The 25305-nt window shown below is 38.4% G+C and overlaps 3 protein-coding genes across 4 annotated transcripts in view; all 3 read right to left on the reverse strand.

Annotated features, from left to right (window-relative positions):
- Positions 1-4: 4 nt before the first annotated feature.
- On the reverse strand, positions 5-8693 carry srp14 (signal recognition particle 14). Its single transcript, XM_052145503.1, has 5 exons — positions 8578-8693; positions 5997-6069; positions 5809-5921; positions 5633-5665; positions 5-817 (listed from the first exon to the last, which is right to left on the reverse strand). The coding sequence occupies exons 1-5, from the start codon at positions 8599-8601 to the stop codon at positions 728-730; spliced, it is 333 nt and encodes a 110-aa protein (XP_052001463.1). The 5' UTR covers positions 8602-8693; the 3' UTR covers positions 5-727.
- A 3586-nt stretch (positions 8694-12279) lies between these two features.
- On the reverse strand, positions 12280-21266 carry LOC127656921 (5'-3' exonuclease PLD4). Of its 2 annotated transcripts, XM_052145478.1 has the most exons (12): positions 20928-21266; positions 20569-20611; positions 20386-20464; positions 20122-20297; positions 18663-18846; positions 18422-18542; positions 15221-15348; positions 14921-15121; positions 13994-14133; positions 12751-12916; positions 12575-12671; positions 12280-12490 (listed from the first exon to the last, which is right to left on the reverse strand). In XM_052145478.1, the coding sequence occupies exons 1-12, from the start codon at positions 20935-20937 to the stop codon at positions 12282-12284; spliced, it is 1554 nt and encodes a 517-aa protein (XP_052001438.1). In that variant the 5' UTR covers positions 20938-21266; the 3' UTR covers positions 12280-12281. The 2 variants fall into 2 exon arrangements, with proteins under 2 accessions (XP_052001438.1, XP_052001439.1); XM_052145479.1 differs by lacking the exon at positions 20569-20611.
- Positions 21267-23220: 1954 nt separating this feature from the next.
- Positions 23221-25305, reverse strand: part of cep170ba (centrosomal protein 170Ba) — a 32602-nt gene continuing 30517 nt past the window's right edge. Inside the window, exon 20 of the mRNA XM_052145506.1 lies at positions 23221-23858. Within this exon, the coding sequence (XP_052001466.1) occupies positions 23662-23858 (197 nt within the window). The 3' untranslated portion in view covers positions 23221-23661. The remainder of the gene's footprint in view (positions 23859-25305) is intronic.

The raw sequence follows: 25305 nt of genomic DNA on the forward strand, positions 1-25305 counted from the left end.
ATATAGTGTATTTACTTCTCCAAATGAACCTTGTGTACCTATAAAATGAATTTAAACAGGTTGTCTATTCATTTCCTAAACTTCATTGGAAGGTTTATGTGCTAAAAGGGTGTCCATCACAGAAAGAAAAAAACAAGTCCTTCAGCTTGATTGGACCTCATTTAATTCTGCGGTCCAAAAATATCCAAGTTTGGGATTCTCATTTTGATTAGGGGTGTCCCTTCAAAAGGCACAACTATCAAAAAAAGTATAATTTCCTAAATGTTCAAAGCCTCCACTGTGCTAAACCTCAAAACAAACACTTTGCACGAAGATGCAACTTTCGCGTCTTAAAAACATAATTCACATCTTGTTCAGAGAAACAAACAAAACCAAAAAAGATTTGAAGAAATATATCACACTTCGTCCTCGCTATATATTATAGTATTAAAGAGCTGAAAACATTCTGTAAGATGTATTAAATCTAGTATTATAAACAAAAACTTTACATCAGCCAGATCAAATCTCGTTTTCTTGGTTTGGTAAAGCACAAGTCAACCGTTGGCAGGTGTTCAAGCGACTCCTGATGGATCTCTGCACACATGATGAAGATCACGTTCCCCATCTGAAGTGCAGCGAGAGCAGATGTTTGATGCCAACAGACTGATGGGATGGTGAAGTGGCACAGGTGAGTGTTCGACGTCATTGAGGTTCAATTAAAACGCACATCTCTCTTTATCTCGGTCCGTCACTGTGTGGCTTTACTTTTCTTGCCTTTACTCTTTTTGTCTTTCTTTTTCAATCCGTCCATGTGCGCTCGCAACAAATTCGAATATGCCTACAAATGAAAGACACAAAATATTTAAGCCTTTGGTTACACTTTGGTACATGCATTATTCAGAACAGGGTTTGCTGCAGAACTTTTAATCAAATTTTAGATCTTTTTTTCAGACCTGAAAGATATTAAATTAAATACGGTGTGTGGGTTTGTTGTGGTATAGACATAATCTCAAAATAAATCATGCATCACAGATTATTTTACTTTAACAGGCTGGGGCACACATTCAATAAGGCCTTAACGCGGCTTATCAGCAAAACAGGGTATCTACAGGTTTAAAATAGTCACGACATTTTCCATATTATATAACAAAGATCCCCCATTTAGCCTTAACAGACTGTAGGGGCAAGTGCTGTTAGCGAGCACCTATGAAGGCCGAAACGGTACACGAGGGGGTGGGTGGCCAGCACCACGCCCGACTGCCTTTGTCTCCCCAGTGGCAATGTTTTATACACCGCACCAGGTACTTATTTTAGGCTGAGTCGACTTAGGGGAGGCCCAGGACCGGTTCAGATAATCGTCACTGGTGTTGGCCATGAGCGGGAATGGAACTCGGGTCGCCAGGTTAGTAGCGCGCTAACTGCTACACTACCGCTCCCCACTATTTTTTATATATATATATATATATATATATATATATATATATATATATATATATATATATATATATATATATATATATACATACATATATATATACACACACACAGGTATGCATGTATGCGTATGTGTGTGTGTATATATAAACATTACAATTGGTACCAATATATCAATACCCGATTATGTGAGTGGAGCGAGGTTTAAAAAAATAAATAAATAAATAGTTTTCTCTCGCTCCACTAATGCTCCATCACAGGCAAAACACCTGTTAACAGACCTTAATGCAATAATGCACCACGTGTTAAGAAGAGAAGATGGAATTTCTGATATAAAAAAAAAAAAGAAACTCGTTTAAAATATAGCAGTAGTACTTGGTAATAATGTTCGACCTCCAGCACGAAGGTTACTTTCACTTCCTGTTTTCACGCTCCCTATTATTGAGTTAAGCTTGCGGTAAAGCTTGACTTAACTACATTTACATTTATGCATTTGGCAGACGCTTTTATCCAAAGCGACTTACAGGGACAATCCCCCCGGAGCAACCTGGAATTAAGTGCCTTACTCAAGGACACAATGGTGATGACTGTGGGGATCGAACCAGCAACCTTCTGCTTACCAGTTCAGTGCTTTAGCCCACTACGCCACCACACCAACTACATGCTCGTGTCTCTTTCTTACGGCGAAGGAGAACACGAGTCGGGAGGTGATTGAAACGATCAAATGTTTGTTGTGATGTGCAAAAAACATGATGATCCGTTCACATGTGCAGAGAAAATCTAAAGGTCAGTAATACATTATATATGTAATATATCCCCTATTAAATATTTTGAATAATCACAATCATATCTGATGCATCTCAATATTAACTGTAGGCTTTTATGTCCCGTATTAAATACAATTGAACTTTTAACGACGTAAAACACCGAGTCAACAAATGCAAAGATGAAGATTTAAAATCGTAAAAGTGAACTCTGCATTAGACGTATAGTTTTGATATTTTTATCTATATTTGATGAAATAAAAAGTGTAGAACATTCCAAAAATCAGATTTTTTCCCCCCCGGCAAGGTTAATTTTTAAGAAGTGCAATAATAGAAAATAATACACAGGCCTAATAAGGGTTTATTTATTTTTATTTTTAGGAAATGTATAAATTTTATGTTTTGTTCATTTATAATTTTTTTTAATTTGCCGATTTATATTTGTAATTTCATGTTTTTTTTTTTTTGCATCTAGCAATTTATTTAATGGATCAAACCCAGAGAATGCTGCCGATGTGTCAAAAGCTATAAAATTATTTAATATCGTCTTGGGCTAATGTTAGTGTTCTAACAACGCACATTGTAGCTTTTCTTCTAGTATTGTTTATTTATTTTTCATTGAATACATCTTCTGAATGGAAGATTGTGATATTAAAAGCACACTGATAGTGGAGAGGTAGTTCGGCGCTAATTTTGCCATGCAGCGATCATGGAGCGGGATCTCGCTAATCCAGGAGCGGGAAACTGTTGCCACTCCACTCACATACTCCGATCAATAGATACAAATTAGAGGTTGAAAGACATTTCTTTGTTCTGATACAATAATAATGTGAATTATCAGCCAATATTTGTTTTTAACTGATTGACTTTAATGGAAGGTAAAATTAGTCTTTCCTTCCCGTGGCAGGATGGGCCAAATTGAATTAAATCCCACATGCCCGGGGACTCTTATTTTGAAATATTTGTGCTTCACTGCTTCCAGCAGCTCAAACAGATAAAAAAAATTTATTAAAATAAAAGCACTCTTACAATCATCTACATCTTATAATAATACAAACATTTACGTTTAATAATAATCATAATAGGCAATATCGTGATTCTATCCATCCCAAATTTTCATTTAAAGCGGTATTAAAATCAAAGACATTTGTTATACTATTTAAGACTATTTATGACCTTGAATTTTAGAACTAAATTCAAGACTTTAAGGGTCTGCAGGAACCCTGTATAAAACAGTTTATAACGCATTAGCTAATAATAGCTTTTCATTTTATAAGTGTCGCGCATTGTTAGTTAATGGTAACTAACGGTAACCAGTGATTGTGTAATCTGATTACAAAGTAATTAGTTACTGTAACTACAACTTCATGAGTTGCGTGCAACAATTAACAAGGGAATATAGAAACTTGAGGAAAAAGTAACTTAATTACTAATATCATTATTTTTGCTGAAGTAATCAAAGTAATCCGAAAGAAGTCACAGTGATTATTTTTGCTGAAGTAATCCAAGTAATCCAAATACAATTTTAAAGTAGTCAACGTGATTATTATTGATGAAGTAATCCGAAAGTAGTCAACGTGATTTGATGAAGTAATCAAAGTAATCCGAAAGTAGTCAACGTGATTTGATGAAGTAATCAAAGTAATCCGAAAGTAGTCACTGTGATTATTATTTTTGATGAAGTAATCAAAGTAATCCGAAAGTAGTCACAGTGATTATTTGATGAATCAAAGTAATCCGAAAGTAGTCACAGTGATTATTTTTGATGAATCAAAGTAATCCGAAAGTAGTCACAGTGATTATTTGATGAATCAAAGTAATCCGAAAGTAGTCACAGTGATTATTTGATGAATCAAAGTAATCCGAAAGTAGTCACAGTGATTATTTGATGAATCAAAGTAATCCGAAAGTAGTCACAGTGATTATTTTTGATGAATCAAAGTAATCCGAAAGTAGTCACAGTGATTATTTTTGATGAATCAAAGTAATCCAAAAGTAGTCACAGTGATTATTTGATGAATCAAAGTAATCCGAAAGTAGTCACAGTGATTATTTTTGATGAATCAAAGTAATCCGAAAGTAGTCACAGTGATTATTTTTGATGAATCAAAGTAATCCGAAAGTAGTCACAGTGATTATTTGATGAATCAAAGTAATCCGAAAGTAGTCACAGTGATTATTTGATGAAATAATCAAAGTAATCCGAAAGTAGTCACAGTGATTATTTGATGAAATAATCAAAGTAATCCGAAAGTAGTCACAGTGATTATTTGATGAAATAATCAAAGTAATCCAAAAGTAGTCACAGTGATTATTTGATGAAATAATCAAAGTAATCCAAAAGTAGTCACAGTGATTATTTGATGAAATAATCAAAGTAATCCAAAAGTAGTCACAGTGATTATTTGATGAAATAATCAAAGTAATCCGAAAGTAGTCACAGTGATTATTTGATGAAATAATCAAAGTAATCCGAAAGTAGTCACAGTGATTATTTGATGAAATAATCAAAGTAATCCAAAAGTAGTCACAGTGATTATTTGATGAAATAATCAAAGTGATCCGAAAGTAGTCACTGTGATTATTTTGATGAAGTAACCAAAGTAATCCGAATACAATTTTTAAGTAGTCACTGTGATTATTTGATGAAGTAATCCAAAAGTAGTTACTGTGATTATTTTGATGAAGTAATCAAAGTAATCCGAAAGTAGTCACTGTGATTATTTTGATGAAGTAACCAAAGTAATCCGAATACAATTTTTAAGTAGTCACGGTGATTATTTTGTTTTGATTATTTGAAGGTCATTCGGAGAGCTCTTGGTACACACAGTGCATACAGCCGTTCAGCTGCAGGCGCCACTTTGCGCTCACTTGAAGTATGGGAAGGTATTTCCTAAGAGGCCAATTTTAGTTTTGTTAAGAGGTCCATGTTCAGCCCCATGTTTACACCTACTGTAAGTTTGTGCTTAATGGAAACACAAGAACTGAAAGAGACCCATTTATGTTTGTATCTATTAATTATCTTTTATAAATCACTTTTACATTTAAATTTAATTACATGTATGTTTTTCAAAAATTATTTTTGTTGGGCTATGTACTAAATAATTATTCTCAATGCATAGCGGATGCATAGCCGATGTAAAACAGATGCATAGCCGGCAAAAAAAATAAAAAATCTTTGTCATGTGAATGAAGGTTATATTAAACGTTGTTTCATAAATATGTAAGACAGTGTGATGCAGGACTGAGAGTCTTAAAAACAGCTCATTTCTTTTTTTATAATGAAGATTTCTTCATTTCAATGACACAAAACTGGGATTAAATAACAAAATAAATTCGGTATCGGCGCAGAATTTCACAAACGGTGCATCTCTAGTATATAGAGTTGATACTGTACATCAAAAGTGTCATTTTCCCAAGTGAAAATTCAGAAACCAACAGCAAATACGACTTACCATTTGAAATTTAATGACTTCTTTGGTGCTGACCTGAAAGAGGACATTATATCAGGTTTACTTTCAGAACAACACTTTAGAAAGCAAAACACAAGGACAAGAGGATCAACAAAAACACTTCAAATGAAGCTTTTGAGCACCAATCATTTACAATGAATTACACCAAATATTCTCACCACCGTGCTGACTTTCTTCTTGCCGTCTGAAGCTCTGATCAGACATTTATTATCAGCTGGTTCAAATGTCGCTGGATGCCCTTTCCTGGGGACCGGCTTTGTTCTCCCATCATCTGCACATAAATAACATTAACACACGCCAACTGCACAAGTCTAGTCCAACCTGGTAATAACGGAGAAGAACGTACATTTCTTTAAAGTGATGACCACACTGCCACTGGTCCTGCATTTCTGGAACAGTCGGGTGAGTTCTGTGAGAAACTGCAGGAGAGTTCAATTATTAAATGACATTATAAAACTAAACATAAATGTGCATTAGGCCTGTCCCGATTATTAAACACCCGTCTTATCTAATATAGTTCTTTGATCATTTGTGTCATTCAGTTGAACTCAGAGCGTCCATGAGGCACACCAAGTGGACGGAATAGCACGTGAAATGCTTTAAGCGCTCGCTGTCAAACTACCGCGAAAACAAAGAAACAATATAAACTGATAGTGAACGCAAAGGTTTCACTTTAATTTAACGTGATCGTTAAATGATGGTTAAAGCTGCGTACACACTGCCAGCGACTGTCGCTGCAGGTCGCCAGTGGCTGGCGGTGAAGTCGCTAGTGGGCGTTCCCACTACTGGTTGCCTAGTAACGTTTATAAATGACATTCACGGATGTCATTCCATTGCTCTTGACAGCAAATCGCTTTTCTTGGCGCTAAAAACAAACATTTTGGAGGGAAAAGACCAAATATAAATGGAATCAGTACATAAAATGCTTTATATCAAAGATGAACGAGAAACAAGGCGTGCTGTTTATCTGCGGAACTATATCTAGCTGCAGTGCGCGTGCGCCAGTGATGAGCGTCTTCGCGCGGGAAACTGTATCAACCGGAAGAAGTTTTGAAACTCTCTCGCGACACAAACTTTCATAAAGGACGCATTAAATACAGAATATAACGGCGCAGAGTTTCCTTTTTAGACGCTCTGACAGGCAAGTTTTGCTCAAGCGGAACAGCAGGTATGGCGACGACACTGCTTCTGTATTTACTTATTTTGCATTTGTGTATTATTATACAATGTGATCTACCTCAGCTTAATCTGTTTGGAGTGCGTCTGGACTGTGAGCTGTCAATCAAGTGATGCACTCCCGCGACATCATTGGCGTTTCAAACGATCTCACGTCGAATAGTCGTCTGATTTTAATTTAACAACAATTCATTTTTGTCGACAATAGTTTTAATTGTCAACGTTGCCGATAATGTCGACTAATCATTTCAGCCCTAGTGTAAAGTTATAGACAATTTTACAACTTTGTTGCCATGACGATGTAATGTCAACAAACCAATAAACCCTAAAATGACTGTAAAAATGGCAATTCACACAACAGCTCAATTAATTTTTATGTTAATCAGTATTATGACACAAATGCTGTTGATTGAGCTCAACTTGTATTGAACTTGGAATATTCCTTTAAATATGTAAATATTACTTAAGGTGTGCAAAGCACAAACACCTTAAGAAATGTCAATTTCGATTACAATTAATCGTGAAAGCCCTAAAACAGGCAATTAACCGTCATAATCGCAATTATTTATTTGACAATTAATCGTCAGCCAAATTTCATAATCATGACAGCCCTAATGTGCATTTTATTTCACACGGTCCATGTCATATTTTACGCACTACATCATAAACCACAATGCATAATGACAAGCAGCTCAACAAAAACAATACACAATACGTATAGTTATTATTTATACCATATCAATACTATTATTTATGTAAATATGCTTTAACACAGCTGATGTTCATTCCTATGATGTTTCTTAGCTGCTAATAAAATGCTGGAGTCTGATTAATCTTAATAATGCATCTTAAGACGTTATTAACCCTTGTGTGACCTTATAGAAATTGCATTATATCACATCAGTTTCTATAATGCATCTATTATACAATATGTACAAAATATAGTCAAACTCGAGACCTTCAGGACAAAAATTTCCCCATTGAAACCCATTAAGACTGCAATACCAGTGCCATTAAAGCATAAAATCATGAATTATATGATATTATACTTTCATTCTGGAGCCCTGGCTTCAAAATTTTGATATTTAATATTTTCCACCAGATGGCGCCATTTTTCTCATGTTTGGCCTATGGAGCAAATACAAGCTTTTCCCCTAGTCTCTGTTTGCTGTATTATGGAGCACTGCAGGACAATTGAATAAATTATGCAGCTAAAATTGTGTGGGTGTGTCGGTATGTCACAGTGAGTTTTGTACGCTTGTTATAATAAGGACTGATGTTGGTTAAAACAATTAACTCATTGAAAGTGGAAAATAACATTACATAATGTTATGGAAGTTTTTTGACGCGAACATTTTTTGTCCACCAAGAACATTTTAGTGACTTTTTAAAATGTATGCACAAGGGTTAATAACATTCCTGCTTCAATATGATACACGAATGAAAAACATTGATTTTATTTATTAGCCATTTTAGTGATTGTCAGATTGTCAAGGCTTTGAAAGTTTTAAATTACTACTTTGAGCACTAATAACATGTATGCATCTATATTACTTGCAATTAATTTAAAATTCATTAGTTGTTGTCACTAAAAAGAGCATAAATGAGCGTGAAACGTTTGTGAGCTTTAGCTTGTTAGCATGTTTTTACTCCACACCGCCCGATCAAACACTCAAATCGTGAATCTCTTGGACAGTTTATATACTTGTATAACGTATAAACACGGAATATGTGATATAAAGCGTTCTTACCGCGTCGTTCTCTAGCAACACCATGTCTTTATTGATGAATGAGCAGCTAACTGTGTGTGATTATAACAACACGTTGCGCTCAGCTGCAGTGAAGCTCCGCCCCTCTCACACGCTGATGCGTCTGATGACGTCAGTGCAGCCCTCTAGCGGCGCCATCACTAAACAACACCTCAGATTTATCCAACAAAACCTTTTCGTCAGCTTATACATCACGCACAGAAATTCAGATTTGATCTAAATAATGTAACCATTTGCACTTGGGTGCACAGGCATTTCTTGCATACTGTATAGTGTATGTAATCTATGTTTTGCCAATGCTGTCTATTGTGCTGAGACGGAACGGTCAACGGATGTAAAGGAAGTCCCGCCTTACAAGTATAAGAGCCAATCACCTTTTTAGATACAGACATTGCCTGTCAATCAACTCAAGGACGCGCATGCGCATTAGCTATACAAGTCGGGAAAATAGCGTTTGTTAGCGTAATCTGTGGTAAAGAGGCACAATTTATGAAACCAATGTTGTCAGATTTTACTGATGATTTCAAAAATGTTCTTTTATTGTAATTTTAAACAGCCGTTTTGGAAATATTGGCTTTTCCTAATTTAAGGTGATAGGAGCTGCACCCTCATGACTGGGTACGTTCCAAAGATGGCCGCCAGTGGACTGACGTGAAAGACAGACTTTCGTTACGTTTGTGCGAAATACAATACTGACTGTTGCGTGTGAGCACTGATGTTCTTATAAAAACGGATTTTTAATGGCCACATCTGTATAAACTCTTAAAAGTACACTTTAATTTAAATATGTTTAATATATAAAGTATAAATTAAAATTAAATTAATATGCCTAAATAAACAAATATTTACATGAGACAGATCATTTAGTATACATGTACACAGGAGTTTTTATTTATTTTTTTTAATTTTTTTTAAGTAAAATGCAAATAGATACACAGATGTAATACACACAGAAAAATAACATATACCACTTAAGAAAATAAAACTATGATGTGATTAATTAAAATGACCAAAGATAAATACAAAAGATTGTTGTTTATTAAATGCAGATTTGAATTTGTATTTATGTATATAGTACAAATGATCCTGGTGCAAAACTTACAGCAGCAGAAAGATAATATATCTGAATACTACACAATACTAGGAAATCTGCTATAAAAAGCAGTTTTTACCTGTTTACAGTGAGAAATCCCACATTCACTGAGATTATAAAAAAGCTGACGGTGTGGTGTCTTTTTTATAATAGGCTAATGTCTATCTACAACAAGACAATTTAAGAAAGTACCTTTTTTTGTATAAGATATTTGGTTTGTTTTATGTTTTACATGAAATGTGTATATATATATTACACACACATTGACCATTAAAAATGAATGGTAAAGATTTTAAATGTTTTTAATTTTTAAGTAATTTAAAAAAAAATCTGTCAAGTATTATCAATAAATTCGCCACAATGCAGAAAAGAATGCATCATCAGTGCGAAACACACACACACACACACACAAATAAACTGGTTAGACTATAACAAAAAGCTTTTTTTACATTTGTCAAAAAAAAGTCACAATGCTAAACATGCATACTCAGAAATGAAGCAGTGAGACTAGCACTCACAATGCAGTACACACACACACACGAGCACACACACGCGCACACACATGCACAAACACACACGAGAACACACATGCACGCACACACATGCGCGCGCACATGCACGCACACACACGAGAACACACATGCACAAACACACACGAGAACACACATGCACGCACACACGCGCGCACACATGCACAAACACACACGCGCGCACACATGCACAAACACACACGAGCACACACATGCACAAACACACACGAGCACACACATGCACACACACACGAGCACACACACACATGAGCACACACATGCACAAACACACGAGCACACACATGCACAAACACACACACGAGCACACACATGCACAAACACACACACGCGCACACATGCACACACACACACGAGCGCACACATGCACAAACACACACGAGCACACACATGCACAAACACACACGAGCGCACACATGCACAAACACACACGCGCGCACACATGCACAAACACACACGAGCGCACACATGCACAAACACACACGAGCACACACATGCACACACACACGAGCACACACATGCACACACACACGAGCACACACATGCACAAACACACTCGAGCACACACATGCACACACACACGAGCACACACATGCACAAACACACACGAGCACACACATGCACACACACACGAGCACACACATGCACGAGCACACACATGCACAAACACACACGAGCACACACATGCACAAACACACATGAGCACACACATGCACAAACACACACGAGCACACACATGCACGAGCACACACATGCACAAACACGCACGAGCACACACATGCACAAACACACACGAGCGCACACATGCACAAACACACACGAGCGCAGACATGCACAAACACACACGAGCGCAGACATGCACAAACACACACGAGCGCAGACATGCACAAACACACACGAGCGCAGACATGCACAAACACACACGAGCGCAGACATGCACAAACACACACGAGCGCAGACATGCACAAACACACACGAGCGCAGACATGCACAAACACACACGAGCGCAGACATGCACAAACACACACGAGCGCAGACATGCACAAACACACACGCACGCACACATGCACACACACACACGCAGCGCACACATGCACAAACACACACGAGCACACACATGCACAAACACACACGAGCGCAGACATGCACACACACACACGCGCGCACACATGCACAAACACACACGCGCGCACACATGCACAAACACACACGAGCGCACACATGCACAAACACACACGAGCACACACATGCACAAACACACACGAGCACACACATGCACAAACACACGAGCACACACATGCACAAACACACACGAGCACACACATGCACACACACACGAGCACACACATGCACAAACACACACAAGCACACACATGCACACACACACGAGCACACACATGCACACACACACGAGCACACACATGCACAAACACACACGAGCACACACATGCACAAACACACACGAGCACACACATGCACAAACACACACGAGCACACACACACGAGCATACACACACATGAGCACACACATGCACACACACACACGCTTGCAAAAAATTTACTATAGAAAGTGTTTACACTGATTCTTCGGTTTTAGACTCTATTTGAATTTGCTGAATTTTGCAGTTCATTTCTGTTTCTTGATGTTGTTATTATTAAATATATATCCAAATGCATATGTTGTGATCAAATATAAAATGCGTTTATAATGAGTCAGACTCACAGTGTGTGTCTACAGCATCTACTGTCTGTTACTGACGTCACATGACTTAAACTCATTATTGATATTTTATTCAGCGGTCTCCAATGTATGCCACACTCTCACATTTCTACATGTTTAACTTATAGAAGTGTAGATTCTGAATATAATAATATTTGCATATGCAAATTAATGGTACAATAAAGCTGTAAATTATTACTAATACTCTCTTTCACAAACATAAAAATATCACCGTGTTTACAAACTTTGAAGGGAAGTGTATTTGGCGCTAGGTTTATCCTAGAATCTTCCATCTGAAATGTGAACCGTTTTGTTTGAAAAGCATCTATGGTGTAGATTTGGGGAAGAGACAGTCGTGGTTTTGGTTGAGCTTGTCAAGCGGAATCGCATATTGTGAATTCCAGTCTCTGTCAAACACAGCACTTAACTGCCCGTGGAATGCGTTACCCGGCAACACGGAATGCAAAACATCCTGGGAAACCACTAAACCCACTCCAGCGGTCGTGTTGAAGTCAGCTGACCAATCAGATGTCCCTGAGGACACAAACAGTCCAATATGTTAATAACGGTTCACCAGTGAAATGTACATATATATATAATTGTCAGTCCATAACTCACCTATATAGGCCACTTTATCAGTCAGCATATATTTATTGTGGTTGACTCTGGGATTGGGAATGTGTGACTGGTTTGCCATTGGAATGATGTAGACTTTCTGTGCAATGAGCCAAACAACAAACATCAGACAACTCATTTCTAGAAATAAGAAGTGCATTTAAATGCCGCTGACTCACCACTTCAATGTTGATGTTGTCTGTCGGGGAGCGAAGAGCATCTGGTGACTCGAGGAACGGCCAAACTGACGGGTCTATATCTCGCCCACAACCGACCAATAAACACACGGAAACGTTTCTCTCAACGGCCGACTGCTTCAGAGCTTTTTCAATGACCGGCCAGTATCTGTGACAACAACAACAACAACAACAACAACATTTATGTGTCTACACTCATGAAAGTATATGAAATGCATTTTAATGTTCTTAAAGGGACAGTTCACCCAAAAATGATAATTCAGTCATTGTTTACCCACCCCAGTGTTGTTGTAACTCTATAAGACTATTTCTTTCTCTGAACACAAAGGGAGAAATTGTGATAAATATTGTGCTCTGTGATGTCACAATGGCAGTTTATGGTGACACCTCTTCAAGCTTCAAAACAACACAAAAGTATCATTCAGAAGTCTAATTAATTATTCATGAGACTCATGATTGTTATGAAAGTATACGGACGGAGTTACCCGTGCAATACTGAAAATAGAAAACATGTGATCGATAGAAGATACGTCGCTCGTCACAGCTGGTTAGGACAAAAACTCTGTTTAATATAGAAATATATCTTTTATCGTGTGTCGTTTGCCATCAGGTTAGGACACAGTGTGACTGTGGCATCCTCTAGCCTATGTTTCTGTTCAATATCAGAGTTAAAAAAAAAAAAAAAAAAGTCTGGGCATAGAAATGCATCAATTCTTCCTATACAAACTCTTCAGACATGTTTAGGAAGTTCTGTTCTCTGTTTTGTGTGCAGTTGTGTTCTGTTGTCACTATCGCTGTTTTTAAATAAACACAACGTGTTTTCGCTTGAACGCCCCTATGTCGTGAGGGGGCTGTGAGAACTGTTGCTCTCGTGTCCTATCATGAACACACACAGGAGATCAACAGTGAACATTTACACTAAATAACACATTAGATTTCAGTTTCTCATCAAATCTTATCGGATACTTTCATAACAATCATGAGTCTCATGAATAATTAATTAGACTTCTGAATGATACTTTTGTGTTCTTTTGAAGTTTGAAGAGGTGGTCACCATAAACTGCCATTGTGACATCACAGAGCACAATATTTATTCACAATTTCTCCCTTTGTGTTCAGAGAAATAAATAAAGTTATATAAAGTTAGAACAACACTGGGGTGAGTAAACAATGACTGAATTTACATTTTTGGTTGAACTCATCCTTTAAGCAGAAAATATTTTACCCGTGCCGATGAAAGAACTTTGAAGCGGGGTAAAACTCCATGACGGCCACATGAATGAACCGCTGTGCGTCTCTGATGATTGACAGAATGGCATCAAGGTCTCGGGTTCGAGAGTCCGGACAGAACGCAGACGGAGATGCCTGAGGAAGAGGAGAGATGTCACACACAGACACTCAACAATCACTTTTAGTACATTTTCTTAATGACTGATAAATCGAGCTTATAGTATTATTAGAATGGAAGTGGTCCAAGATTTGCATCGAGTGAATTCCCAAACAGAAATCTAAATAAATGCACATCATCATACATGTGCTTTGCGTAGATCGCCATACTGTATGTGCTTTGCGTAGATCGCCATACTGTATGTGCTTTGCGTAGATCGCCATACTGTATGTGCTTTGCGTAGATCGCCATACTGTATGTGCTTTGCGTAGATCGCCATACTGTATGTGCTTTGCGTAGATCGCCATAATGTATGTGCTTTGCGTAGATCGCCATAATGTATGTGCTTTGCGTAGATCGCCATACTGTATGTGCTTTGCGTAGATCGCCATAATGTATGTGCTTTGCGTAGATCGCCATAATGTATGTGCTTTGCGTAGATCGCCATACTGTATGTGCTTTGCGTAGATCGCCGACTGTCACGTCTGTTCATGGGTTTGTTTTCTGCATTAACGTGACAATAAGACAAACTGTGGCTATTATTATTTCATGCATATGCTTTTAATTTGTTCAATATATATCGGCCAATATATCGGTGCATCCCTAGTTTTGATATATATACTGGAAAATAAGGCAAAATACTGATTGAGATTTATTATTATTATTATTATTATTATTATTATTGCCGTGTTCACAACCGTGTAGAGCTGTAATGATTTAAAACATTTGTTTTTGTGATCCAAATAGATTAAAGAGTGAATTCACCGTGATGTAAACTTTACTGGGCGCACCGCTGAGGTTGACCAGCAGCGGGCGCTCTTCATTGATGCCGGTGTCGTAGCTGGACGGCCACGGATCGGGGATCGAAGCGTTGTTGCGACCCGTCACCCAATACGACTGGAAGATCTTGTGCAGGTCAGTCGCCAAACTACTGGAGTTATAAATCACCACGCCCAGTTCTTTCACCTTTATTTAAAGACATACATTAGACATACATTAGACATACATTAGAACGTGCGATTCGGGGTCTGATAAGAAGAGGCGAAAGTCTGCAGTCATGTTGACCTGAGTTAAAGTGCGCCAGTCCATGTTGGCGCTGCCAATGTAGATGTGTTTTCCGTCCACAATCCAGAATGTTGTATGAAGAATTCCTTCAGTCAAATGCCCAAAGTTCAATCTTCTTACCTGTATTCCTATTTTAGGAAATATGCTGTTAGGAATTTGGAGAAAAGTCTGTATTGACATATAGCCTACGGAGGCCATTGCTTTACGTTCTCTCACAATACCTTTATTCATCCCTAATGAACAATTAGCCATTGTTTTACTAGAGTAACCATCGTTAAACTTAGTATTTGTAGTAAAACCATAGCCACAATAAAGACCATTTTTGTAACCATGGTAATAGTAGAACATAGTAGAACATGGTAATAAGTAGGGATGGGGCGTAACGGAATACATGTAACGGAATGTAACATTCTAATGATGTGTTACATTCTTACATTCTGTTGCTTAATAGAAGTTACATTGTGTTCTACAGCTGAAGAAAAACAGTTTGAAATGCTTTGGCAGATGAAACCAATAAACACAATTATATTTCTTGTCAGTGTTTTTTCATGCTAAGCAAAAATGTCATTTATTACCTTTACATGCATCTATTACCAGACGCGATTATATTTTATACAGGTGAAACTCGAAAAATTAGAATATCGTGCAAAAGTTCATTAATTTCAGTAATTCAACTTAAAAGGTGAAACTAATATATTATATAGACTCATTACAAGCAAAGTAAGATATTTCAAGCCTTTATTTGATATAATTTTGATGATTATGGCTTACAGCTTATGAAAACCCCAAATTCAGAATCTCAGAAAATTTGAATATTACATGAAATCAATAAAAAAGGATTTTAAATACAGAAATGTCGGCCCTCTGAAAAGTATAATCATGCATATGTACTCAGTACTTGGTTTGGGCCCCTTTTGCATTAATTACTGCCTCAATGCGGCGTGGCATGGATGCTATCAGCCTGTGGCACTGCTGAGGTGTTATGGAAGACCAAGATGCTTCAATAGCGGCCTTCAGCTCTTCTGCATTGTTTGGTCTCATGTCTCTCATCTTTCTCTTAGCAATGCCCCATAGATTCTCTATGGGGTTCAGGTCAGGCGAGTTTGCTGGCCAATCAAGCACAGTAATACCATGGTCATTGAACCAGGTTTTGGTACTTTTGGCAGTGTGGGCAGGTGCCAAGTCCTGCTGGAAAATGAAGTCAGCATCTCCATAAAGCTTGTCTGCTGAAGGAAGCATGAAGTGCTCTAAAATGTCCCGGTAGATGACTGCGTTGACTCTGGACTTAATAAAGCACAGTGGACCAACACCAGCCGATGACATGGCTCCCCAAACCAACACAGACTGTGGAAACTTCACACTGGACTTCAAGCATCTTGGATTGTGTGCCTCTCCATTCTTCCTCCAGACTCTGGGACCTTGGTTTCCAAATGAGATGCAAAATTTGCTCTCATCAGAAAAGAGGACTTTGGACCACTGAGCAACAGACCAGTTCTTTTTTTCTTTAGCCCAGGTAAGACGTTTGACATTTGAAGCCCATGTCCAGGACCCGCCTGTGTGTGGTGGCTCTTGATGCAGTAACTCCAGTCTCAGTCCACTCCTTGTGAAGCTCCCCACACATTTGAATGGCCTTTTCCTGACAATCCTCTCCAGGCTACGGTCATCCCTGCTGCTTGTGCACCTTTTTCTTCCACACTTTTCCCTTCCACTTAACTTTCTATTAATGTGCTTTGATACAGCACTTTGAGAACATCCAACTTCTTTTGCAATTACCTTTTGAGGCTTTCCCTCCTTGTGGAGGGTGTCAATGATGGTTTTCTGCACAACTGTCAGGTCAGCAGTCTTCCCCATGATTGTGAATTCAACTGAACCAGACTGAGAGACCATTTAAAGGCTCAGGAACCCTTTGCAGGTGTTTAGCTGATTAGAGTGTGACACTTTGAGCTACAATACTGAACCTTTTCACAATATTCTAATTTTCTGAGATTCTGAATTTGGGGTTTTCATAAGCTGTAAGCCATAATCATCAAAATTAAATCAAATAAAGGCTTGAAATATCTTACTTTGCTTGTAATGAGTCTATATAATATATTAGTTTCACCTTTTAAGTTGAATTACTGAAATTAATGAACTTTTGCACGATATTCTAATTTTTCGAGTTTCACCTGTAATGTATTCTATGAAGAAAATGCACATTGGAGCATAACTTTTCTTCTTTTGTAAGAACTTTGATATTAGGGCAAAGATGTACTGCAAAAATCTTACTAATGAGAATTTACATTTTTTTAAAAATTGTTTTGCAAAAATATCTAAGAATCCTTAAAAGAAGATACATTGACTTGAGCAGCAAAACTGCATTAGATATTTACGCTTTCTTTTTTATATATATATATATAATGTATTTTCTTACTTTGTTTGTTTATAGTCAAAACAAGTGAAAAAAAGCTGCCAGTGCTGAAGAAGTAATCCAAAGTATTTAGATTACATTACTGACCTTGAGTAATCTAATGGAACACATTACAAATTACGTTTAACAGCATGTATTCGGATATCTGTAGCGGAATACTTTTTAAAAGTAACCTTCCCGAGCCTGGTAATAATTAATAGTAATAATCACAGTAATTTTTTATAAAATAAAAACTAAATATTTTTAGGTTTACATTTAATGTTGTTAAACATTACACAATTCAGTTGGTTATGAAATTGAAAAGCATAAATCTTAAAAATATATTTTTATTTTATATATTTTTGGGGTGTACGTGGTTACATCATCAACGATAAAATTAAATTGGGTAACATTTAACAAAATTAAAATAATAATAAAAAAAGTTATTTATTTTGATAAAGATAACTCAATTTGTTCAATTTAATGGAATCATTTTTTTATTATTTTTATCAACATAATTTTAGTTTCCCGGTATTTTTACTATAGTTTTACAACAAATATAATAGTTAAATATATGGTTATTGTAGTAAAATCCTAGTAAATGTTGTGGTTATATTTGTTAAATACCATAGATGAACTATAGTTACTGTAGTAAAAACTTAGTTAATTTTGGGGAACCTGAAATAATTGCGCGAAAACATTTTGCAAGAGAACGCAAAACGCTTTTTAATTTCCGAAAATAAATCTGCGTTACAGGAGTACAAATATAATATAATGTCAATCGATTAATCAATCAACGATGTGTAATTGCTGACCGTTTTCCTTTAGGGTTTTTAGGTCAGTTGAATTGGGAGCCAAAGTAGGGATGCTGGTCACCACTCGCACTGATATATTTCGAGATGGTAACGCTTTAAACCGTTCTAATATATCTCTACCCTGTGACACAAAAACACAAGAAATTATTTGATTTTAAATTTCAAAAACATCAATATTTTCCAATGCAATAGATCTCAGGAACAATTGCAAAAGGTTCATTAAACACAACTACGAACTCACAAGTCTGTCCGTGGATGAGTTGACGTTTAAATCTTCGCCTGTAAGAGTCCAGTAGAGAGATGCGACATCGATCTGTTTGGTGGCCAAAGACAGAAGATCCGTCCAGGCTTCATACAGATTTTTCCCAAAGGTGACGTTGCTCCCAAAGTCCACACAGCGAGGAATACTCTCAACCAGAACAATACTATCAGACATAAAAGTGCATATTCGAAATGTACAACATTCCTAAAATTAAGAATTTTCAACATTATTTGAGTTCAACGAAGTACAACGTTATATTGTGAAAACAATTTACACTTAAAACGTTAACGTCTCCGTATACATAAATCAGGATTATGAGGTATCATCTGAAAGCTTAGAATCTGACCTATTCAGAGATAACATCACATCTGCATTTATGTTACTTAAAATATCAAAATAAGGCCTCAAATCATTTGCGGCGCAAATTAGCGCCCCCTAGAGGTGATGGGGTAGACATATTTATATTAAAATAAAAGTCCTTCACATTAGTACATACATGGGCAAGTCATATATCAAATGAAAGCTCTCATTCCCAGGAATGTGACTGTATAGGTTATTGTGTTGCCATAATACCACAGTTTGAAAGAGTTTCAAAAGGCACACAAAGTTAAACACAAACGTCTCTTTATGCACCGATAACTGCTGCTATAAGCTCCAATAGCTAACAACTTAATATCTGCTTTTACCATTGAGAGTTCTCTAAAAAATGAGCCATTGTTTACTTGTCTGTGAGCTTGCTTGGCTGAATAATCCAATGTTATATCTTAGATGTCCAGAACAAAATATGCAATCCAGCAGGTAAACAAATAATCAGTTTATATATGTTATTTACTGGTGATGAGAAATTTATATCATCCTAAAAGGGCAGGATCTCAGCTTTCTAATGACTCCTAGATTGAGCTTGTAGTCCACTCAGAGGACCGAGATATTCAATGAAATAATGAGGGTGTTGCTTGAACTGAACATTAGACTGAATGTCTATGGACGAGCACATCTGTGAGGGCTAAAATGCATTAGAGCGTCCCCTACAGTTCACATCTGTATACTGTGATGGAATGTGATAGAGACAAAAATATTGTTTTTCTATTGCTTACTGCCACCTAGTGGAGTAAAATGAGACTTTTCAAAGTAAGATAGAGTGAACAGAAGCAGAATTACATGCTTATAAAGTTAGAACAACAACAACAACAACAACAAAAAGACGTTTATCTGTTTATCATAAGATTATAAACACATACAATATCTTTCTGTTTTATTTGTGGGTTCTCTGACAAAATTAGACCCAATTTTTGGCAATTATTCAATGTGTGAATGGTGAGCTTTTAAACTTGTGTGAATAATTTCGGGTGGCATCCACAAAATCCACCAGAGTTTAAGGGCCTCAATTAAAGGGGAATTTTTGTGGGGAAGTGAAATGTGAAAACAGAAGTTCACACACCTGCTGTGCCCATCAGGGGCCGTTTCATAACAGCACGTCACTGTTGTAAATGTATTCAAAGCTGAATTAATTCCATCTTCATTCTTCAATCTCTCTATTACGACGATGGCCAGTAAAACTCCTACAACAATCAAACATCCAGTTGCCAACAGAGCAGAAATGGGCCACTTTGAACTCTAAAAAGATGAGAAATAATCATCAATACTTGACATGAAACACAGCTCCAGTAAAACAAATCTGAAATATATTTCAGTCAAAACGTACCCACTTATTGGACACATAATTATCATGTAAGCTCCCATATGTAGAGGTCAGTTCCTCGTAATCTTCCAGTTGTGAATATCTGAAGAACAGGAACACAAACTCATATTTGATAGATAGAAAGTTGTTTATTTTTGTTATTAATCAGCATAAAAACAATGAAATGATACATTTGTGCTAACTTACCCAGGCATGGTGAAAACAAGTGTTGAATTGTGTCTTCGGTGTTCTTTCCCCAAGAGTACACACACAAAGAAACGTTCTCATGTGTTTTTGGCTGATATTTAAATGCTCGAAATATTCTCAGATATCACTTTGAAACATCTTAACATCAAATGCATGAATATACATGTTCATGTCTCAATTTTGCACATAAACTAACCTGATAAACAACACGTTATCATCAACAGATCTTCTATGCACAGTTATTTAACTCTATAATGTTTACAGAAAGAGTAAATAACATAAGTCAGATCTCTGTGCACAGGCATGTTATGATATAAAATGACTATATGTATGCATGTATGTCTCATAATGTCACATACCTTTGTGCATTTGTCATGCAGGCTTCAGACGATTTGAAGACATCAGTGGGACAGAAATTCCTGATTGCTCTGATTTATCATTTCAGTTTCATTTCACCATAAACACAACTGTGACCAGACCTTCAATACAACAAATGCTTACATAAGCATTTTGATTCGGGTTAAACTTACAGAAACTGATGCATACATTTAATTATAGAGAATAAACAGATAGAAAGCAGAATACAAAAAAAACACTTTAATTTAATAAGAGTTTATAGGGCGTTATTTTTAAGGGGCATTCAGTAGTTCTCTTGCTAGTGTAGCGGTGGTCAGCTGATGCAATGTGTATAAACCTCACTCTCCTGACCTCAAGAGGGGCACTAGCGACTGACGCCTTTAGACTCCTTGTTAGCGCACCAGCCTCCCATACCGGAGATGCTGGTTCGAGTCCCGTCTGGAGTTGGTAGAACAGAAGCGTCTCAATGGTGCCGTGACCCGGATCGAAGTGATGTTTGGGGGGGGGTGAGTGACATGGTGGTCAGCTGATAGATAGCTGTTCAATGTGTATAAACCTCACTCTCCTGACCTCAAGAGGGGCACTAGCGACTGACGCTAGGTGCTGTAGCCTTTAGCCTCCTTGTTAAACAACCAGCCTCCCATACCGGAGATGCCGGTTCGAGTCCCGTCTGGAGTTGGTAGAACAGAAGCGTCTCAATGGTGCCGTGACCCGGATGGAAGTGATGTTTAAGGGGGGGTGAGTGACATGGTGGTCAGCTGATAGAAAGCTGTTCAATGTGTATAAACCTCACTCTCCTGACCTCAAGAGGGGCACTAGCAACTGACGCTAGGTGCTGTAGCCTTTAGCCTCCTTGTTAAACAACCAGCCTCCCATACCGGAGATGCCGGTTCGAGTCCCGTCTGGAGTTGGTAGAACAGAAGCGTCTCAATGGTGCCGTGACCTGGATGGAAGTGATGTTTGGGGGGGGGTGAGTGACAAGGTGGTCAGGTGATTGATAGCCGTTCAATGTGTATAAACCTCACTCTCCTGACCTCAAGAGGGGCACGAGCGACTGACGCTAGGTGCTGTAGCCTTTAGACTCCTCCCATGCCAGAGACGCCAGTTCGAGTCCCATCTGGAGTGGGTAGAACAGAAGCGTCTCAATGGTGCCGTGACCCGGATGGAAGTGATGTTTAGGGGGGGTTGAGTGAAATGGTGGTCAGCTGATTGATAGCCATTCAATATGTATAAACCTCACTCTCTTGACCTCAAGAGGGGCACTAGCGACTGACGCAAGAGGCTGTAGCCTTTAGACTCCTTGTTAGCGCACCCACCTCCAATGCCAGAGACGCCAGTTCGAGTCCCGTCTGGAGCGGGTAGAACAGAAGCGTCTCAATGGTGCCATGACCCGGATGGAAGTGATGTTTAGGGGGGGTGAGTGAAATGGTGGTCAGCCGATAGATAGCCATTCAATATGTATAAACCTCACTCTCCTGACCTCAAGAGGGGCACTAACGACTGACGCTAGGGGCTGTAGCCTCCTAGTTAGCGCACCAGCCTCCCATGCCGGTTCGAGTCCCGTATGGAGTGGGTAGAACAGGAGCATCACAAGTGCAACGGTGGTCAGCTGACAAAAAGCTGTTCAATGTGTATAAACCTCACTCTCCTAACCTCAAGAGGGGCACTAGCGACTGACGCTAGGTGCTGTAGCCTTTAGCCTCCTTGTTAGCGCACCCGCCTGCCATGCTGGAGACACTGGTTTGAGTCCCATCTGGAGTGGGTAGAACAGGAGCATCTCAATGGTGCCGTGACCCGGATGGAAGTGATGTTTAGGGGGGTGAGTGAAACAGAGGCCAGCTGATAGCTGTGCAAAGTGTATAAAACTCACTGTCCTGACCTCAAGAGGGACACGAGCGACTGACGCTAGAAGCTGTAGCCTTTAGCCTCCTTGTTAGCGCACCCACCTCCCATGCTGGAGACCCCAGTTCAAGTCTCATACAGAGTGGGTAGAACAGAAGCGTCACACTAGCATTAGCATTGCAAGTACATTTGAAGGAAGTTTGGAGCAGAAGAAATAATCCTTGTGTAAATTGTCAGATTTATGCAAAGCTAAAATGCTATTTCTAGCCCTTTTACATGTACGTTACCAGACACAACATAAAAATATCTAAAAATCGTGGGGGATGGATGGATGGACCTATTTTTCAGGAAAAAGTGCATTGTGCAACTTAAATAAAATAGAATACACGTCCACCTGCGCTTTGAGCCCAAAATCAGCTAAAAAAAAGAACAAGAGACAAAACAAAACTTGATATCTTTTAATAATTTCTTTATGATCCTAAACATGTACAAATACCCTGTTCAACAAAAAGTGATTTAAATAATCTTGTATATTACTTTACCTATCTATCTATAACAACAATCAAAAAAGTAACAAAGTAAATTAACACCAGTGTATTTACACTTTACATTTTAAAGCAAAAATCATAGTTTTCAAACATTTACACAGTGAATGCCATTCGTGGTTGAAACCGCCATTCATGTCTTTATGATAAAGGAGGAAGATACAAATGTGCAAACAGGCCTGACATCATAATCTCCCAAAGATAAAGCTTGTGACATAACTAGTGTTTGGTCAAGATATGTTCATTCCACCCAAGCGCCAAGGTAGATTTAGATTAGTGTCTAATGCTTTAATCAGTATCAAAGTGTCTAGTGATGATGTTTTCTACAATTTGGCAAACCCCTTAGCCATCATACCAGAGACCCATCTCTATCTGAGCTTCTAAACATCCGTCGGGCGCTCGGTGAGGGTCCACCGCCTTGCGGGGAAGACCTCCAATCCCTGGATGCAGGTCGTGAACTCCGAACCCCAGCCGCTGATGAACCTCTTGTAGGGTTAGTCTTACTGAGATATGGATTTCCTTGAGGATCTATGATCGTGTTGATGACTGATAGGAAGATGGGTAATATGGTTTACTGTCCGCAGCATGTTTCAGGTATAGCATGTATACATTTAATGATCAAATTTGAAGAATATATAACATACCGGTGGTATATACTGTAAGTTTACAATACTATATAATACTGTACAATGCATTTACAGTATTGCAATTTAATGTGGGCACTTAAGGACATAAAGTACATGATTAAAAGACTAAAAATCTAAATCAGTTGTTCATATTTAACACAAAATGAGTCTGCACACTATAACTGCATGATGGGCGAGAATAAGTATATGAACCCTTTGGAAGTACCTGCATTTACGTCTATGAATTTGTCTTAAAATCTGGTTCGATCTTAAGTTACAATAATAAACAAACACAATCTGTTTAAACAAACAAGACACAAATGATGGTGTTGACCTTGTACATATTCAATACATCATTCAAACATTCACAGTGTAGTTTGTAAAAAGTAAGTGAACCCCCTAGGCTAATGTCGTCAGCAAAAGCTAATTAGAGTCAGGAGTTGGCAAACCTGGCATCCAGTTAATGAAACGAGATCGGAGGTGTGGGTTAGAGCTACTTTGACTTATAAAAAGCACTGAGTTGGCTTTTCACAAGAAACATCTGCTGACATGGACCATGCCTTGCAAAAAAGAGATCTCAGAAGACCTACGAACAGTAGCGCCGCTCCCTACACGCATACTACGCAGTCTGCGTAGGGCACCAACTCCCTAGGGGGGCACCATCTTACCCTAGGAGGGCACTAGAAAGTCCACCATCTGCCCTTACTTGCACGTTATATGTTATTCAAGGACCCAAAATCAGTTGCGGAACACAGACGATTGCTTCACGCTCATACCACATGACACCCCCCCCCATCGCATAGCTCTGCGTATGGTATCAGATTGTCAAACAACACCCCTGGTAATATGTTATTGAAGGACCCGTTATCACATCCCGCTCACAATTCCCCCAACAATCTGTCCATCAATGGAGATGGTTTAGTACTATGGGTACTCTCACTAGAAGTGGCCGTTAGATATTCATCTGTCCACAGTTAGACAAACTGTCTATAAATGGAGATGATTTAGTACTATAGGTACACTCTCTAGAAGTGGCCATTAGATATTCATATGTTCACAGTTAGACAAACTGTCTATAAATGGAGATGGTTTAGAACTACTGCCGGAGGATGGAGGAGCCCGGCCGCCTGGAAGCAGAGGACCGTCTGGAGGGGCTCCCAATCAACCACCTGGAGCGGTTACCGCTGCCAGGGGTGGGGGAGGCCCCTACCGTCCACCAAAAACGCAGTGGGGCGTTCTGTCCACCAGGGGCCGGAGGTCTGCCTCCGATCCGCCTAAGGAGGCAGGGCTATCATCCATTAGAGTGTGGAGGAGTGGATGAGGACCAAGCTACGGCGTATCGGAGAACCGGCGAGTAAGTGGGTTTT

Source organism: Xyrauchen texanus, chromosome 16, assembly GCF_025860055.1.
Source record: "Xyrauchen texanus isolate HMW12.3.18 chromosome 16, RBS_HiC_50CHRs, whole genome shotgun sequence".
NCBI classification, from domain to species: Eukaryota; Metazoa; Chordata; class Actinopteri; order Cypriniformes; family Catostomidae; genus Xyrauchen; species Xyrauchen texanus.

What these genes read in the sequence shown, in the direction of transcription:
- srp14 (XM_052145503.1), bottom strand. Translation starts at nt 8,601, where the DNA reads ATGGTGTTGCTAGAGAACGACGCG. An exon ending in AGAAGAAAGTCAGCACGGTG is followed by an intron (nt 5,666 to 5,808) that starts GTGAGAATATTT and finishes GTCCTCTTTCAG; the next exon opens with GTCAGCACCAAAGAAGTCAT. An exon ending in AAGTCATTAAATTTCAAATG is followed by an intron (nt 818 to 5,632) that starts GTAAGTCGTATT and finishes TTTCATTTGTAG; the next exon opens with GCATATTCGAATTTGTTGCG.
- LOC127656921 (XM_052145478.1), bottom strand. An exon ending in ACTGGCGCACTTTAACTCAG is followed by an intron (nt 15,122 to 15,220) that starts GTCAACATGACT and finishes CTTTAAATAAAG; the next exon opens with GTGAAAGAACTGGGCGTGGT. An exon ending in CCAGTAAAGTTTACATCACG is followed by an intron (nt 14,134 to 14,920) that starts GTGAATTCACTC and finishes CCTCTTCCTCAG; the next exon opens with GCATCTCCGTCTGCGTTCTG.